Source organism: Lates calcarifer, linkage group LG19 (genome assembly GCF_001640805.2).
Source record: "Lates calcarifer isolate ASB-BC8 linkage group LG19, TLL_Latcal_v3, whole genome shotgun sequence".
Classification (NCBI taxonomy): Eukaryota; Metazoa; Chordata; class Actinopteri; family Centropomidae; genus Lates; species Lates calcarifer.
The window spans coordinates 5,661,037-5,679,938 of record NC_066851.1 but is presented as its reverse complement, the minus strand read 5'-3'; the positions used below and the strand labels follow the sequence as shown (position 1 = coordinate 5,679,938).

Genomic DNA, 18,902 nt, shown 5'->3' with positions numbered 1-18,902 from the left:
CATACAACAGCTCATAGTGTGTTTTGATGAATAATATTTGGGGAAAACATACAATGCTGACGTAAGAAATCTAACATTAATGTCAAAATGAGATGTCCATGCCTTAAAAGGTTACATGCACACACAGACTCATTTGATGCTGATGGCCACTTTGTAGCTCCACTGGAGCAGCTGACAGCTCAATGTCTTGCTTATAGACACTCCTGCTGTAGTTGTCCAGAAAAAAAACATGTTGCCTATTTTTCTGATTTAACAAAGAGCCTGAATTTTGACTTGTCAATTGTAATGCTCGCTCAAGGTTTAATACAGCCACTGCCTTGCCATTCATTTGAAGTGGTTATGTTGTAATGAAGCTATCTTAGGAATGAGTATAAGCCTATAGTATCAGTGTCAGCAGCAATAGTCAGCATCAGTCCAGTGTAATGAGGTTTATTAGTTTGATTTATAAACAAAAAATTGTTCAGTAGAAATAATCACTTGTGACATCAGGTTATGAAAAGATCTAAAAAAAAAAAATAAAAGAGAGAGAGAGAGAGAGAATCTGATTGGTCACCTGGACACAATGTGGTAACATTGATCAAATAATAATATTTTCATTGTCAGTTTAAAATTATTGTTGTGAATTAAATGGTTGAATACAGCAAAATCAACGATGATGTTTTCTGGTTAACAATTTTGTTTACTGCAATTTCTTTGTTTCATTCAAAAATTCAAAGTATTAGTATAAGTATTAGTGGTGCAGACAAAATAACAGCAATCCTTGACAGTGCATTCTAGTCAGTCTATCCATACAATAAATACTAAGGCCTTTCATTTTTTGTTAAGACTGCCATACTGTTTTCATGTTAACTTTATTTTGTGGTGTGGTTTCGTCTATCCTCTGTAATCTCCCTTTAGAGCGAGTTATAAACTGGAGGGGGTGTGTCTGGGTGGGAACCAACTCCAAAATAAAAATCACGTGTTGGCTCCTGTTTTTTTAAAGTGTCGAGAAACACCGCCCTCCCACGGAGCACGGCGGTATGGCAAAAATAACAAAACCTTAGGACTAAACCATTCACTTGACAACGCAGAGATGCAATCACAGATGATCAAATATCCGACCTAAATGTCACATAATCCTTTATAGAATTTGATAAATAACACCGCGATTGTACTAAACAAATATATTGACACGCGTTCCCGTCACAGACATGTTTGTAAAATTTATGAGGATTGTTTTGTTCCCCGTGCATAGAAAGAAAGTGGTGCGGTCCACTAGTATTGAAGGCAAAGCTGAAAAACGGTTTGTTTTCACCGAGCGGAAGAAGCGTTGCTGCCGTTAGACGCTGCAGCACCGATTTTATAAACGGTTGTAACATTTCTTTTATACCTGGTTGGTTTTCTGACAGCGGTTTGCTTAGCTCGCCATGGCTCTGTGCGGGGGTGTCGGAGCCATGGCCTTGCCCAGCGAGCTTATCGTCCATATATTCTCCTTTCTGTCCGACCGAGACAAGCTCCGGGCCTCGGCCGTGTGTTCACGATGGAGGGAGTGTCTCTTCTACCCCGCACTGTGGACCGAGCTCAAACTGCGGATAGGTGGTGGGTGTAACGGCGGCGGCTCCAGCTCCGAGGAGACCCCAAGGCTGGAGTTCCTCATGCGGAAGTTCGGTTCTTTCGTGCGGGAGCTGCAGCTGGAGCTCGCACCGGTGGAAGGCTACCTTAGCCCTCTGAACAACGACCCGTCGTCCACCAGGATGGACCAGCCCCCAGGTGCCGACAGCGACCCGCAGCTCTCCGAGCGATGGAGAGACGCCATGGCCACCTACTTGGACCAGGTGTTGTGTGTGTTCACCAGCATCCGCAACAACAGGTAACGTTGCGTTCGCTCTCAGACGTCTTTCTGAGAGTTTGTTTTTATTCAGTTTCAGGAATTCGCATGACACGCTCTCCTTTTGCTGATATTTCACATTATTTGGTGCGTCGCAGTGAGCTAGCAGCTAGCTTAGTTAGCTATAAACAAACCCTGACATTAGAAGTTACGTAATCAGGTCATGTCTTTGCGGTGTAGCTAGCAGCCAGTGTTATCTTTACGTATTTGAAGACACTGTTAAAATAATGGTATTTTACTGCCCAGTTTTACAGTCATAGTCGTCAAATAATGAAGCATGTATGATGTATGCTTCACTGCCAGCGCCAAGTCAAATGCTCGTCTGCGTTTCTTTTGTTGCCAGTTCTATTTTCTATGTAACATTGGTCTCTCCATGCCAGCAGATACAATGCAGAACTGGTGGTGGCTAGAGAAAGCTTTGTTGGCCGTGACTTGCTGATATCAGCACTGACACACACATATACAGTGTATGCGTGTATATATTTAACTCTGGTATGTCGTCTCATATTGTAGGATGTAATAACCTATGAGCTGCATGGGTAAATTTTTGCTACTTGGATCATTTCTGCTGTGGAAGTTGCTTTTCTATAAAACTTTTCTCTGAACCTCAGGAGTCGTGATTTTAGTCTAGAACCTTTATTATACCTTCTCCCACATTCTCTATTATTCTCTACGGTGCTTTGTCGTATTGAAATAGCAGCCATCCAAAGCTGTGCATTTCATGTCTTAGTTCTGCTGAGGGGGCTGAAACCTTTTCAGTCGTCTGAATCCTTCTTATTGAGCAGTTTCCATTCAGAAAAAAACCTGTGTCCCAGATCTGTGGTGCTCACTATTTCTAACATGGTTTGGAAATGTGACAAAATTAGGTACACCCAGGTGACAGCATGCATTCTGAAATTGCTTAGTCTTTTGGGGGGGAATATATATATATATATATATATATATATATACACACACACACACACACACACACACACAGTATTTCACAAAGCCAATGCAGAGCACAAATTATAGAAGCCTCTGACCTTCTTTTCTTTTTATTTGTGATTACAAAAATGAAAGTATCAAGTTGGGGGAAAGTATTTCTTTCTACTTAGGAAGCTACTACCAACTCAGAATGTGGTACTTCAAGAAGGTTGTATTGGTTGATGCATGACTTTAATCATTTCCCACCAGTGCAAAACAGTAAAGTATTGTATTGTATTGTATTGAAGATGCCATGAGGTTTAGTACTTAGTGCATATTGTGGAGCAGTATGTTATAGTATGGAACCAGGAGTTAGATATAGTCATTATTGAAACTCAGTCAGGAATTGCTGTGGGCTGTGTTCAGTTCTTTAATTCCAGATTGCCATATGCAAAGCAGAAATTAAAAATGCTGACTGGGCAAGTGAGTAATTTTAATAATATGTCCTAATAAAAGATGTCATTCTCAGTTGAGTGTGTTATTTGGTATTTCATTGCTATTTAGTAACAATGCAAACCATTTGACCACTGATCAAGACAAATCAGGCAGATGCAATATTTAACTTCAGCTCTCATGCTATAAAGTAGTATGTGTTTCTTTCAGCAACACATTTGTCCAGCTCCACTGGTACATGTTCAAAGTAATGAAAATAGATATCTAACTGCTCCTTTTTTTTTTAGTAATTTTGCACACTAAGTAGCTGCATACAGGTCTGCTGTTGGTTTCACTTCAGAGACATTTTATTGAGCTTAGCTCTCAGCTGATGTACAGGAAGTGGGCTACACTGCACAGAATATACACTGTATCTAGTAGGTAGACGTATGTCATGTCTTGCTGCATGGTTGATGATGGTTCCCCACAACTTACATCTGTGAGCTTCCAGATGCAGATGCAGGCTGCCTGTTTGGAAGACGGTGTTTAGGTACATTTTGACCTCTATGCTTACCTTGACTGCTCTTCAAAGCCTCAACTTTTGGCATATAGACTGCTGCTTGATTGTTGCCAATCTATTTTGGGTATAGGGATATAAAGGGCTTCAGACAGCAGTGTAGCAAAGTGCAGGGCAGCCAATATTTTTGTGCAGACAACTCAGCAATACACAGACCCAGGGCCAGATTAGATTGAACAAATTGGCTACAGTTTGCCTCATGAAGTTGTTTGGATTAGAAGTGGTTACACACAGCCTCTAGTCTAGCTGCTGTCGCTTCTGTTGAAAATTACCAGACATCCCCTATGTGCAATGTGTGATAAAACCAGATACAGAGCGTGCTCCTATAATGACTTTAAACAGAACAAATAGATCATATTGGAAACATTCCCTTCAGGTTATTGCTGTCTTGTAGGAGATGTTATTTGACTATGTTTGGATCTGTCTAGTCAGTCAGTTAAGAACCTAACCCTAGCCTATAAATTGCTTGTCACTCTGATATTTTCCATTAACAAGACATGTCGTTATTCAAGATTAGTACTGAATGTTTTTTGTTTCCTTTCTGTCTTTCTAACATTGTCTCTCTCCCATCCTCTAGAAACCTGCAGAAGCTGAGTCTGTACGGAGACACCTGCGTTCTCCAGCAGGAGGGACTTTTAGACAGCTCTAATCTGCACCAAATTCACCAGGGGGACAAAAAGATCAATGAGTAAGCACACTCAGCATAAAAGTGATTTTCTGTAGAGAAATCTGAGATGTTTAAATTCAATATTTGTTTATATCCACAGAATGATTAAGTTGCATTGCAAATGAATAATGCACTTTATATAAGACTGCAATCTGGCAGTGTTTTGGTACCTGATTGATTGCAGAGCATGATTCAACAAAATAATGTTCAACATCTTAAGCCACAGATATTTAGTGCTATTGATGTGGGAGTGTTACTTTCAAAATGGCACTGTCTGAACCATTGTTGGATTGGAGGCAGTGTGTCATTTTATTTTCCACAATGGTAATTAATTTACAAAATGGGTAGATGTTCATAACACAGTTTGACATCATCCAGAGCACAAAACATCTCCAGCATCAGCACAGCACAGTGTGTCCACATCAAACACACTCGCCGTGTGTCACCAGCAAGCTCTCTGTCAGGAGACTGCTAAGGTGCAGACCCTGTGAATCTCTGAAGAGGGAGGGGTTGTTTAGAAGCTGTGAGCTTCAAATGATGATGTCCTGTATTTAAAACAATGCAATACGCCATATTCCACTACCATGCTAATTTGCAGATTTTTTTAGTCTTTTTTTTTTTTACCATTTCTAATTTGCAGATTTTAGCCCTGGTGTTTTTCAGAATCTATGGTCAAATCTTTAGTTGTGTTCATGCCATGCTCCTAGTCTAAGAAAATAACCTTGTTGATGTCATCAGGGTTATTTCAGCATGGACTTTGAGACACTAGGCTTTGTTTAGTGTAATGTTACTTCCCTGTTGTTGTTCTACAAATATGAACACTGGGGCTGTCACCAGAACCAACACTTTGGTACCAAGTCGATGCCAAAATTCAGAAAACGTGACAGTATTTGTTTTTAAACAGTACCATAAATACTGAAGGAATTGCATGCATACATGTGGTAGGTACTGGAGATGTGGCAGCATAATAAACCTCTAGTCTATTCTAGTCTAGTCAAATGCACAGTGAAGAAGAAGGAAGGCACACACACAAAGAAGAACAACAGCACATGGAATTAGTAGTGATCCAACCATGAATTGTGGGGAAAAAACCACTCAATGATTCATTGTGTTTGAGGCAGATCACCAGGGATATGTTACAATCAAAAGTCAAAATGCAAATAGCATCACAGAGCATTTTCAGTGAAAGTAGGGAAACCTTAAAGAGAGGCATCTGGATCTGTACACAGAGCGCACGGTAAGTGAGTTTCAGTTGTGAACTTTGTATTGACTGTATGTTGTCAAAATGTTCATATCCTGAAATGTCCCCATTATTATTGTGAAGTTGGACAGCTGGCATCTGTTGTAGGAATTCTTCACACACAGCACTAACAGAGGCTAATGTTACCTTGTTTGAGCTAACCTAGCAGTAGCTCATAACATGAGCTGGGTGCTCATAATTGATCTGTCACCATGTTGTTCAATTTATGTAACTGTTTGCACACTGACTATAGTACATTTAGCAGTGTGTGTATGTGCCACGGTATCAAGAATTATGGAATTTCAATGGTATTGGTACCAACCAAATTTCTGGTATTGTGACATCCATAATATATATGTGTTAGGAAATACAATTTCAATACCCTTTTCATCGCACACAGATTGCTCGGATATCCGCAGATGATTGCCACTTTTGATGGCCTTTGCATTTCACAGTAACTCTCATTCATAGCAACCAGTGTGGGTTTGTTTTGCAACTCAGTGGTAGTGAGGTGGGTGGCATCACATGAAAATATGATGTCAGTGCATACCTTCTGTGTTCTTTGTAGGACAGGTCTGGAGAATTTGCTATCTAAAGATGTCAAAAAAATTTTATGACCCTCAAATCAGCTAAATCATACCATGTGAAACGTGCTGAAATATAATCAGGCACACTACTCAGGTAGAGCATGAGTGTAGAGTAAATGTTTGAATTGAATTATAAGTTCAAGGCTGCAGTGTTCTGTTTGATTTTACAGGTCTTACTTTCTCATATAAAAGCATACAACAAACATATTACATTTTCTCAGGTTTACAGTGTTACAGATCTTTCTCTTTGCAAAAATCTATATCTTGATCTCTATGCTGTTTTTCTTTCTTCACCCCCAAGGTTTATTTGCAGGATGAAATTTGTCTTGGAGTTCATTTGAATTGGCATGAACAGGTCTCAGTGTGTGCTAAATGAACCTTGCAGGAAGTTGTAGTTGTGCTGGTAAAGTGAATTTACACTAATTTTCCTCCTGCCTCTCTTCATTACCCCTTCCCTTCTGCTCCCTGCAGAATCCAGCAGTTGTTCATGGAGTTGCTGTCTAATAGCAGGCAGCTGAGGTGGTTGTCCTGTAGCTTCATGCTGGGTCTGGTGACTCCCTGCTCCTTAGCCTGTCTGTCAAATCCTTCAGCTGAGACCCTGCAGCACCTCAGTTTACTGGACCACCAGCTAGGTATGTAGTTATCTGGCATATTACAAGCATGGCACATACTATATGGATGTGCAGTTCCTTGCAAGTTCAAAATTGTTGCGAGAGTAGCACTTTACAGTGTATTTGTACACAGGTAACATGTCACCTCTCTTGAATTGTCCTCAGGCCCCCTCATCTCACCATCAGAGTTGGATCGGCTAGCTAATCTTAATTCTCTGGCTCTGGATTTCTCTGACTTGACCTCTGAGCTCTGTGGTCTGCTGGCATCTCCACGCCGAACTCCATTGCATCGCCTCTCCTTGCTGCTCAACGGTGCCGCCCTGGAGTTCAAACCATTAGAAGGGACAGCTACAGAGGACGATTGGAAAGCACTGGTAATGCAACAACTGTCTCTGCTTCTCTGTGTTGCAGGGGCTCTATTTGATGTTGAAATGCACTAATAAACCTTGAATACATCAGTCAAGTTCACCTGATCCTCCCCAGGTTCGTGTGAGTGCCAACCTGCGAGTGTACATCATGGCCCTGGAGGTTGACAGCTCAGAACTCCTCAGGGTCCTGAAACCTAGCCTTCCTCTGGAGCGCCTCCACCTCGACAGTTACAGCACACTGGTGACTGATGCCACATTGGAGCTCATCTCTCAGCAGTACAATAAAACGCTGACTCACTTCCTGCTCCTGAGGGATGACCCCGATTTCCCCGACCTCAGTGTCAATCGCAACGAAGACCCACTAGTCCTGTTAGCATGGAGATGCACTCAGCTGGCTGTACTGGTGATACATGGTGAGTTCAGCTTGATGTTTCAGGAATATACAGTAAGTCGACTTAAGGTTCATTCTGGTCTGTGCTCGGCTTACTTATGGTGGAACACAACAGTGGTTGTAGTGGTTACATACAGCATATAAATTGGTTCAGGCTTGGTTGGATTGATCTCAGGAAAATTGAACTTTCAGTGGCATCATTAATTGTATATGTGGTTACTCAAGACAATGAGGCCTACATTAGCTCTTTTCCAAAACCAGATACAACCATGGCTGACCAAGGACAGCCACTTTCTCTTAATATTTAACCTTCAGTTTTAGATTTTTGGGGGCAGAACAACACTACACTAACAACAGTTATCAAAACAGTTTTAGACATCCAGCAGATACAGCGCAATATTAGTATTCATATGGACTCGTGTTGCTACCTGATGAATTTATGCCCAATATTCACTCTCCTTTTAGCTCTGTTTTTGGTTGCCACCCACTCCTGAGGCAAATATCTGTCTCATTTGCTGTTAATGCTCCATTGTTCTCCATGTTCACCAGCTAATCAGTAATTTTGGCTGCTGATTTGTCCTGGGCAAGTAGTTTACAGTTGGTTATCAGAGCTTTTTCTTTGAAAACAGCTGCCTGCTATGTTAGGAGATAATGTGGTGAGAGGAGTGCAAGTGAACCAAACAAGAAAGTTGCAATTATCAAATAAGCCAAAACAATGAGCTGAAAGAAGCTAAAAGCACACTGTGTCAGCGGGGTGAACAATATAATTAGGTGGTTATAATCTCTGGGGCTGATTACACTATAAACAATGCATGGTAATTTCAACCACTGTTAATTTTATCATTTTGATTAGGTTAGTTTTAAAGCTTGCTTAGTGTCTATGGGATTGCAGGTTCTTATGTGGGACATAAGGAGATTTGCTTAGTTACAACAGCCTGTTTTCAAAGACTGCACACCACTAGGTCTAGACATTGCAGTTAATATTTTCCATTTTGTCTGCCACTTGACCCACAGGCATTGTGTTTGTCTGGAATTAGGTCAAAGTTCCATCTGGGCTGATATATAAATAAGAGGAAGTGATAAATAAAAAGGAGCATGCCAAGTTCTCATTTAAGTAAACTCACAAACAAATAGGAATGATATTTTGTTAATCATATCATGATTTATTTAGTCAGGGTTTTTAGCGAATGGTATGTTCTGTGTAAAGCTGTGTAGTGTGATGTTAGTCCATAGTATTGGCAACATTAGTCCAGCCTCCCTCATCCCATCTCTCTCTCTGCAGGTTACACTGTGTGGTCCCACAACCTTGGTGGCCATCTCTCGGCTTCGAGGCTCCAGCCTTCGTGTCCTGACTGTCTCTGAGGAGAGCATCGACTTTGATCCAGACCAGTCAGTGTGCATGGAAGGCGACCCGGTCCATAACCTGGTGAAAGAGGTCTCGCTGGGCCTTGGCCGTGTCTGGCACCCTTGCCTGGATTCTAGCCTGGTTTTGTCGGAACCCACCCAGCACTTCCACCGCGAGCTGCACGCCTTTAGCATGGGCATGTAGGCAAAGCTGGCAAATCCAACACATCACAGCCTAAACTGTGTCAAGACCAGCCCAGACCTCTGAGCCAGGCCAAAAGCAGACCCAAGTGAGAAATCTGAATCTTAAAGCAATCTATAAAGTAAATTTATGTCAAGTGATATGAGCTGATTGTTTTTATTTTATTTTTATTTTTTGTGTTTCTTTCACAGGGGTTTTAGTACACAATCAATTCTTACCATTTTCCAACAGATTCCCTGTTTTTTTTTTTTTTGCTTTGTCTCTTGATTTTCTTGTTAGCCACTGACTTGGAAAACAGATTCAGTCTTTGATCTTTTAACTAAATTGTCCAATTAAGAATATCCACTGGGTATCGTAATTAAAACTTAATATTCATTCAAAGGAATACCAATCTATAATCTCTGACCACTGACAAGACTTGAGTTATGACAATTTTTAATTTGTCTGCTAAAATGGGTCATGCTGCTGGCTGCTGCATGGTCCAGTCTGGTCTGGTCTTGCCCACAACAAGTATTCAGAGCTCGATGTCTCTCCTTTACCTTCATAACCTCCAGAGCCTCTGTATAATGTAATTTTGGTTTGTTTTTGTTGTTTGTTTTTCTTTTTCTTTTTTATTTTTCCATACCTCCCTGCTCTGTGTATAATCTTGTTTTTCCTGTGTGGTGGTTCCCTTGCCTGTATAGGCTTTGTATGTATTTAAATACAGATATATTATTATCCTGCTCACAGCTAGAACAGGACAGGCAGGCGGGTTGAGTGATGGAGCGGTGGGATTTGGCAAGGAATGTGTATTCAGAAGCTAGCGTTAGTTGTGAAACTATTTTCTTTCTTTCTTTCTTTCTTTTTTTTGAAACAACCTTTGCTCTGTGTCGGTCTGTCTGTCTGCTCCGCTATTGCAAAAGTTGGAGTTTGTAAACTAACCGATCAGTCACTTCCTGGGTAACACAACCCTAGCTGCTTCTTCTGTTGCTCTGAAAGAGCACCGCTGTGCACTTGTCCACTAATTTGAGAGCCTTGCCAGCAGGGTGGGAATCTCCACTGTAAAATGGCTGACTGTGGCTGGTTCTAATCAGTTTTAATGCAGTTTTCAGCAACAGCTGGTGCCATGACTCAGATCATCTTTATGTGAGTGGCATTTCAAAGCCAAATGATTTATTAAGAGTTTTGAGCACCTTACTGATGGTGTTATGGAGTATATTGTTACATGCTTGCCGCCAACACACTTCCCACCCTGCTCACTTGTCAGCTTTTAGGGACACCTCACCAGTTGACTGAATAGGGAGCTTTGTCTTCCGACTGACTTTCAGAGCCAAACTATGAAAATTCAGCCCGTGACAATACAACACACCTGTAACTGTGTTCTGTTTTGATCTGTAGTTAGCTGGTAGTGAATCATTGCATCTTTTTCTATATTCAGGATGAATATAGCTGCCTTTGCTCTCCTCTGGAGGTCAAAACTTTCCAATTTTTGTCAGTGGTTCCAGAGCCCCTTTGTATTGAAATGTCAAGTCAAGAACAGGAGTGTGCGTCATAATATGAAGGGCTCTGAGACCTAAAAAAATCTTCAAGTAGTTCTGTATTATTCTAAAGAGGAAGTAGATTTTCACTCCATAATGCCATATATATATCCGTGTTTTGAGATATCTCTGTGATTACTTCTTCCAAAGGCCATGCTAAAACACCACCAGTATTCCATAGGCACAGCTTCCTGAGGTGGCAAATACCAAACCCAGGTTTTGCAGTCATGCCAGCAGTACTGTAGATAGGAACCAGTTGTTTTGGAGTAAAACATTTCATGATTAAGAACAGGGAAAAGCAAAGGATGCACTGAATGTAACTTAACTCTCATTCTGTTGGCCAGTCAGTCAGGTTTTTTGTTTTTTGTTGAAGGCTTACTGTATCGTTATATTTGCGGCAGAAATTTGGCAGATGCAGATCTTGCCACAGCAGTCAGGGTTGCTGAATAAATGAGTTCGGACATTGTAGGTTCTGCTGACAGCCAAGACTGCTTATTTTTTGAGAAATGGCACCTACAGCACAACGTGGTTTTGGGTTGTTTGTGGCGAAAAGTTTTCTGTCAGTCTCAGGTAGGCTTTTACCATCACTATGACCACAGCTGTGGTGGTGATGATGTTGCGTAGGGTGTGTGAAACAATCAGTTAATGTGAGAAATTGTCTTTTTTTTTTTTTTTTTAACTCCTCTTGAGTCACAGTTGCCTTGGAAACAGCCCCTTGTTTTCTGGATACAGTTGTCATTGTTGTTGTTAATGATGTTGTTTATCTTGCCATCTGATGAGCCCTCCCTCTGCCTTGGTTGGAGGGTCAGCAAACCTAATCATACATTTGTTTTCAAAGATTAAGGTTGATAAAGACTAAAGAATGGCAAAACCAATCTGCTCATTGCACGTTTTATATCTCCAGTAGATATTGTGGGGGACGGAGATTGGCCATGGAGCAGTAGGAAATCCATCCTGTCGATAGAGGACCTGCTGGGCCCAATTAATGTCTGAACTGAATGTAGTCGACCTTCGTGGGTGAAATGATTCCTGTCTGGCACAGTGGACCTTGTCTGGCTGTGCAACTGGCTTGTTCCTCAGGCATTGATTAACAAGGGTGAAAGCATGACTTTGATCCAATCATAGTCTCTTTCATTGTCCAGTTCTAATGTTTTAAAATCGCTAAGTGAATACCTTTGCTCTGATAAATGAAATGAATGTTATTCAGACTCTGTGGTAGTGATATCACACCATGTTCATGGCTCAAGCCAGGCAGTGTTGACAAAATATCTTGTGCTACAGACAAATGTGATGTTGAGTATCATCAGGAGATAACTGGGCCCAGTATGGTTCCATCTGATGCTCCAGTGTTGTGCCTGCTGAGTGGTTATGACAGCTGTGGTGCACTGGTGTCTTATGAAGGCATTTTCTATGCTGAGTTGGGATTTTAACAGGAAACTCAAAGTTAGGGTGGGCTGTAGGGCACCTACCTTCCATGAGTAAATGCTGTCAGCTAGCCATTGTTGGGAAAGTTACCCTCCCCAATAGCTACAGCTCAGTTCAATCTGAGGTCGGGGCAGTGGCATTGCAGACTGTGAAGGTCCATGTTATTGTCTATAATTTACAAGGTTGAATTGATTTTTTTCCATGGACTGATATGGAACCGAGAGTTAAACAGCATGCCAGCACTTTGCTTGGTTCAGAATGAATTGGCCCTAGTGATGGGCCTGTGGTTACCAAATGTTTGCTCATATGTTAAGGGACCTTGATGGTTTAGCCATGATAATCTCTCTAGTCCTTGGTCCATATCTCAGGATGAATGCACTTTGGTACCAAGAGTTTCTTTTAAGGCTGTCCGTGACTGTATATAGAACTGTACACTCATACTCAGAGGGGATAGCGATACCAACATAATACAGTCAGACCAAAATATGTTGGTTTTTATCTTATCTTCCTCCTACCCTCCTCTAAGTTGTCCTCTCATCCCTCATTTTAGAGCTCAAGTTTGTTTCTTTAAAGGTTTGTGTTGTCTATAATCATTGGCTGATAAGGAGGGAAATCACAGCATTTTATAGTAGAATGTAATGTTGAACTAGATAGTCATCTCAGCTAAGCAAGCAGACTTTTGCAAACAACAGATATTAACAAACTGATTTTACAGACTCCACCCCCACCCACTGTGTTTGTTTCCTCCATTGTTTCCTGTCTTCTCAAGTCTCCACGTTATTAGCTCCACAATAGAAGTCCGATTTCACTGTTTGGGCAGGCCATGGTGGTATTTCTGCCCACAATAAGAGGAGGGGCTGTGGTTTTACTAGACTATGGTCAGCTAGAGCAGAATAAAAGTTTCATTTAACTAGAATATTTCAAAGGCCTTAGGATGAGTTGTTTATCAAAAGTTGAAGGTTTGACTGTTTGCGAATTAGAATTATTCAAGAACCTTTAGGCCACAAAAGTGCAGACAGAAAAAAGATGTAGATAATACACATGAGAGCAGAAAGACATTGCAGAACAATGTCTTTTTAAATGTTGTTTTTGTTGTTTTCACCAAAATACACCAATATTTTAGCAATGATGGCGTGGAGAGAGAGAAGAGGTGAGACAAAGTTCTGCCAGTAAGGCAGTGCTGATAGGCTAATAACTTCACAGTCAGATTAGCTTTTGACACATTAGGAGCGTTTTTAAAAATACTGTCAGTGGAAAATGACCTGCCCCTGATCCCTGTGTGTCATCACCAATATCTAAACACATAGCCATCTTGTGCCTGAAAGCCTCTGGAGTCTCACTGCTTTTCAACCCTTTGCTCTCCCCAAGTTATTGGCTTTGTGATGTATGTTAGTTGTTTCTGTGATTGTTAGTTCACTCTTTAGAGAAGCGTTATGACCTACAGTAGCTAGGGGTTTCAGCACACGTGTTTTAATTTTTCTTGGAGCGTGCCTGTATTTTCTGCGCAAGTTTTCATGTAAAACTTTCAAGTGTATCCAGTATGTGTGAATAAGATGGCGTGTGTGTGTGTGTGTGAGTGTGTGAGAGAACAGGTTATCAGCAGTGCAGCCATCGTATGTTTTCTGCATGCGTGTGTATATGTGTGTGTATTTAAAAGGGGGCGACTTGCTCATGTTCAGCAGTGTAGTCTTATCACTTCTACTGCAGCAGGAAACAGGAACAGAAATCGTTCGTTCTCAGGGTACAATCGGTTTTCAAAAGGAGGAGGAGGAGGACAGAAGGTAACAATAGCTCAGGCCTCTAGCTCACTCATATGAATATTAGGAGTCACTGGATCTGTTCTCCTCCCTTGGTGTGTTTAAAGCTGCCAAAGACCACAGTGGAACAAACTTAACCCAGACACAAGTCTATCTGAAGTGCCCGCATACACACACACACACTGGCAGGAGGCTGGTCCAGTATTCTTTCCTACTCTTCACCTCCTTCTAGTATTTTCTCTTTTATCACTTCTTTCTTCTTCCCTAACTCCTTGTGGTTGCATTCCACTCTTGGATTCTTCCACTGACTACTACCCCTCTGTTTTTGTGTGTCCAAACTCTGGCCTTGTTATGCTACAGACCAAACTGTGCTGGACTAGATGAAATGTGTCATTCTGTAGATGGAGTGAATACAGACCAAAACAGACCTGCGCACAATGGTTTGGCTAATGTTGTGTTAGTGGCTGCACCCTATGTTAACAAATTTAGGATTTCACACTAGCGGTATAGAATGTGTGTTATGGAAGCCACAGTTGGACATTTATGTCCAACATGTGTTACTTAATTAGGGTGAGCAGCATTGTTGCACAGCTTGTACAATGTGGCCAAATTCCTGTCTGTGAATGGTACTCTCTATCTACAGTGCATAGTGGCATCATAGAGCAAAGTAAGGCCTTTCTTGTCCAGTGCAGTACAGTTCTGCAGTATGACAGAGGCTTGAGCAGAGCAGACTGGAGTTGGACTGTGTCAACACCACCATATTCCTCTCTCTTTCTCTTTCATCCATCACCTGTTTCACTGTGAGGAGTGAGTGAATGTAAAACTAAAGGCGAGGAGGACAAGAGTTTGGTTCAATCTCAGAAAACGTCAGGAACTAAACACTCCCTCAGATGCTTCCAGAAGCTACTTTCTGATAGATTGTAGCTTTCCAACTACGATAAAGGCCACTGTGCCTGATGTGATATGTTGTATGGCCAAGGTCAGATTTGATGGGAAGTGTTTGGTCCTGGGCTTTCAGAGCTGTAAAGATTTGCTGCTAGAGACCTGCTAGAAACAGGACATTCCACACAGGGGGTCGCTCAGGCCATCTGACTAGCAAACAGTTTACGACATGGTGAGTGTCTGCATGAAAATTAGACTCTCTCTCTCTTTTTTTTTTTTTTTTACCTTTTGAATTGTCTGTTTTTGAAGGGATTGGGGATGCAGCTAGTACTGACAGTCACACCAGATTACCAGCTGGTCTGAGCACAGAGGAGGTGTGATACCATTTAGAAGAGTGTTGCTCTTTCAAAGGTCACCTGTGTTTCTAATGTGTATTTCTGCGATGCCAAGCTTTGCTTTCACTCGATGCTTCAGCATCCTGAGGCCATTTAAGGGCTTTTTGTGTCCGGTACACAAAAGGTCACAAGTGAAAGCACTCTACACTGACTGTGCTAAATATAAGGACTACCTACTCTTTCTTTGAAATCAGACAGTTTCACTCATTAAATCAATCTTCCAGTTAAAGAACGTCACAATGTGATAAGAGGAGCTCAGTCTGTATATTTAGCACACACTTAAATACATGCAGAAGACACAGTACATATTCACTATGTATACACAGGGCCACCTGGAGGCTGGGCTGGACTTATTTATACAGCATATACAGACAGAGGTTTGTGTATAACTATACTATACTGAGAGTGATTGACACACAGCTAGCAGAGCCTTATTTTTAATGAGTCCTGTTTTATGACAGGTTTGAAGGCTCTAGAGGGGAGATGAGGTGTCAGTCATTCAGGAGACCATTACCAGCAGTTACTGTACATTCATGTGGTTGCAGCCATTTTGATCTGCCCTTTTGACTTATTTGTTTTTGGTTCTTTTTGCTCATTTTTTTTCTGTACTCTTTATATGCATTTATAGAGAAATCCTGGAAGATAGCAGGGCCCATGTGGCCTGATGGGTAATTGAATCCACAGAGCTGGCCTCTAATATAGTCCATCTGAGACAGTTGGCCTTGACAGCTTATTAAAACTGTGTCTTGATAACAGAACTGTAGATATACAGGGAGTGTGTCTGTCCTACCAGGCTCATAAAGAGTTGAGTTTGACACTTCTGTGCTAACACTTAACAGCCAATATTAATCCCATTGACATGGATAGTGTGAGCGTGTGTTATTTTAGTACCAAAGCAGCAGACTATGTCAGATCTGCATCAGTCTAAACACAGGCTCAGAGCCATAGACACACACATCAGACATGACCAGTTTCATTTCCACTTTAATCATTGCTCAGACTTTGATGCCAACGTGAGTTTGTGATCTTGACTCTCAGGATATTTGCAATGATTTGGAAAGTGAAGTTAAAAATAGCTGTAGAAAAGAGGTAGTAAGATGGTTCTGGGCCTAAAACCTTCCCTAAAAGAGATTTGAGGGAAGGCTTAAATGTTTGAAAGGATTACCATTAAGAGACAGGGTTTCCTCATCACAATGTGAGATTTCAGACTCTTCCTGTCTGTTTTATTTTTTTACCTAAATGCTAAGACCATAGACTACTACCAGTACATGCAAGACTCTGAATGAGCTCAACAGGGCTGGACTCAGACAGGAATGTGAAGAATCTGTGAACATCCTGATATATGTTTCTGTTACTTGGAGAAAAACACTGGAGGTGCATTGCACTGGTATAAAATCAGTCCTGTGTAACAGATATAGATAGATGTGTATGAGGCCATTTACAATCTCAGTGAAAGGGAGGTTTACACAGAGCAAGGCCGCAGCTGGCCGCACTGACAACTTTAGAGGAAGTTTGGATTCTCTGGTTTTCAGTTTTATCCATAGCTGACCGCTGCCAGCTTATGATGATGATCCCAGCATGACTGGAACATTAAGGGCATCGTCATATACTCTGTAGTTCTAGACAAGAAACAACAAAATGACACTGATAGTATTACCTGGCCAAACTCTGTCAGTAGCTCTGGTGCATACCATGGAGACGGGTGTAGCACCGGGCTATATCAAGGAACTGATAGACATTCATGCTCAGTGTCAGCCAACTATCTTCATTTAGATCTCAGCTACTGTGGTTCTAATGTTTCTGGCTGGTAAACAAAGTCTTTCTTGTCAAGTCTGGAGAGCCAAACCTCCTAATTAGCCAGGCAGGCAGGCCTGCTGCCCAGTCCAGCCTCACAACTATGCAAGAGGAATGCATATAATCCACACTCTTCTATTTTTTTTTTCCAGTTTTTATATTTAGTTTTTCTTTTTCTCACTGTCACGCAGTAGATATGAAGACGTAAGCTAATAAGAACTTGCAATGACAATACTTGGCCTTATGATGATTTATGAAATCTTTATCATTTTAAGATCTTTTGATTCTGGTCAGCCAGCCCAGCGACAGCAGCGGTGACGGCGGGCTCACTCTTGGTCTCTGTGAGACTGGCTAGACGGCCCCAGTTTTATCGTGGTACGAATGTTGTGCATTTGTTTAAAATCAGGACAGTTTGCAATAACAGCAGTCTTACTAGTGGCCACAAAGGGGCACAAGCAGTGCTGACAGCGCCTGGCTGCGTCTTTAGAAAACCATAGAGGAAGAAATATAAACTATATAAATAGATATATAAACTCACATAGTGCATATTTGTATAGGTATCAACAATGCATTAGCGTGGTATACTCTTATGCAACACATGTCCGGGTTCAATTTCTGAACATGAAGTATATTATGAAATCACACAGACTTTGTAAATCAGAAGCTATGTTGTTGTGTGTTTTTTGCAAAAATGGTTTTACCATCCTCAATGTTGAATATTCAGAGCGTTATGTTCCTGTGTGATTGTGGTTGTTAAAGTGAGCACATAGCAGTGGGTTTTACCTCCTTCCTGTAAGCAGGGAACCAGACGTAACCCAAAATCCAGCTGGACCAGATTTCATATACCATGGAGCATATTTCAGATGCATTTTATTATCTTTCCAAAATGTACAAATCTGATCTTTACATGGCTTTTAAAATATCTGAGTCTTGTCTCTAATTTATGTCTGCATGTTTCAAACACAACAAGGTGTGGTTCCAGATAATCTGTGACTCAACAGCAAGGATTATGACTTGTTAAAACCAAGCAAAGGTTGAGTTCCACTACAAGGAGTCCCCACTAGTGTCCATGTGAAAAAGCATTTTAGTTGTGAACCTAGCTGAACTTTGGCAAATTTAAGACTGAAATCAATCATGTAAAACTCTTGATTTGAAATCGTCCCAGCTGTTTATTGGATTAGTCTGCAGGGAAACAGTCCTCTCCGCTGAGAGGACAGATTTTATCAATGAGAACAGTGTTGATCCATGGTTCTGTTGTGGAGAAAAGAGAGGACAGATTACAAACCGCCATGTAAAACCTCTTAACTGACAGGTGGCGTACACTTGAGGGGTCAACCTGCCGAACGTTGATTTGAATCAATGTTGAATGAATGCTTCTCTTCTTTTAGTCAATGAATAAAAGCATTAAAAAGACATTTGCTTCCATTGTCTTATTGTTTCCCTACTTGCTGTCTTCAGCTTCAGCAGCATCATGGGTACACACCAAAGATTCACTGAGTTCCTGGGGTTAAAAAAAACAAGCCTACATATCAATAATGTAAGATATGGAAAAAAATGCAGTAATACTGCATTTATAGAATTAACTCATTTGGAACCTGGCAGGTGTTAAAGAAGGGGGGTCTTTACGCACGTCTGAGTGTGTGTGTAGCAAACTGAAAAGCACCAACACCCTGGATTATCCGGTATGAGAAACACGTGACACTCCAGAAGGGCTTGGTAACGCATCCTGGCACTGCACTGCAGGGCTTTCCCTCAAGTGATGAGGCAACATGAAAACACTTGCAAATTAGATTCAACCACTGTCACCATGACAACACAACAGTGGGGAATATAGGGAAAATTGTTAGTTGGTAAAGAGCAGAGGGAGAGGAGGTGAGTGGAAGAGAAAACAATACTGAAAGGAGACGGACAGCAACATATGAGGAAGAGCAATGGTTTAT

The 18,902-nt window shown here is 41.3% G+C and overlaps 1 protein-coding gene across 1 annotated transcript; it reads left to right on the top strand.

Moving 5' to 3' along the window:
- Positions 1-770: 770 nt before the first annotated feature.
- Positions 771-18,375, top strand: LOC108896161 (F-box only protein 33). Its single transcript, XM_018695187.2, is given in 7 exon segments — positions 771-1,849; positions 4,360-4,470; positions 6,748-6,908; positions 7,053-7,261; positions 7,371-7,668; positions 8,929-8,951; positions 8,953-18,375. Coding segments are annotated over 7 exon segments (1,488 nt in total). The 5' UTR covers positions 771-1,406; the 3' UTR covers positions 9,196-18,375.
- The last annotated feature ends 527 nt before the right edge of the window (positions 18,376-18,902 follow it).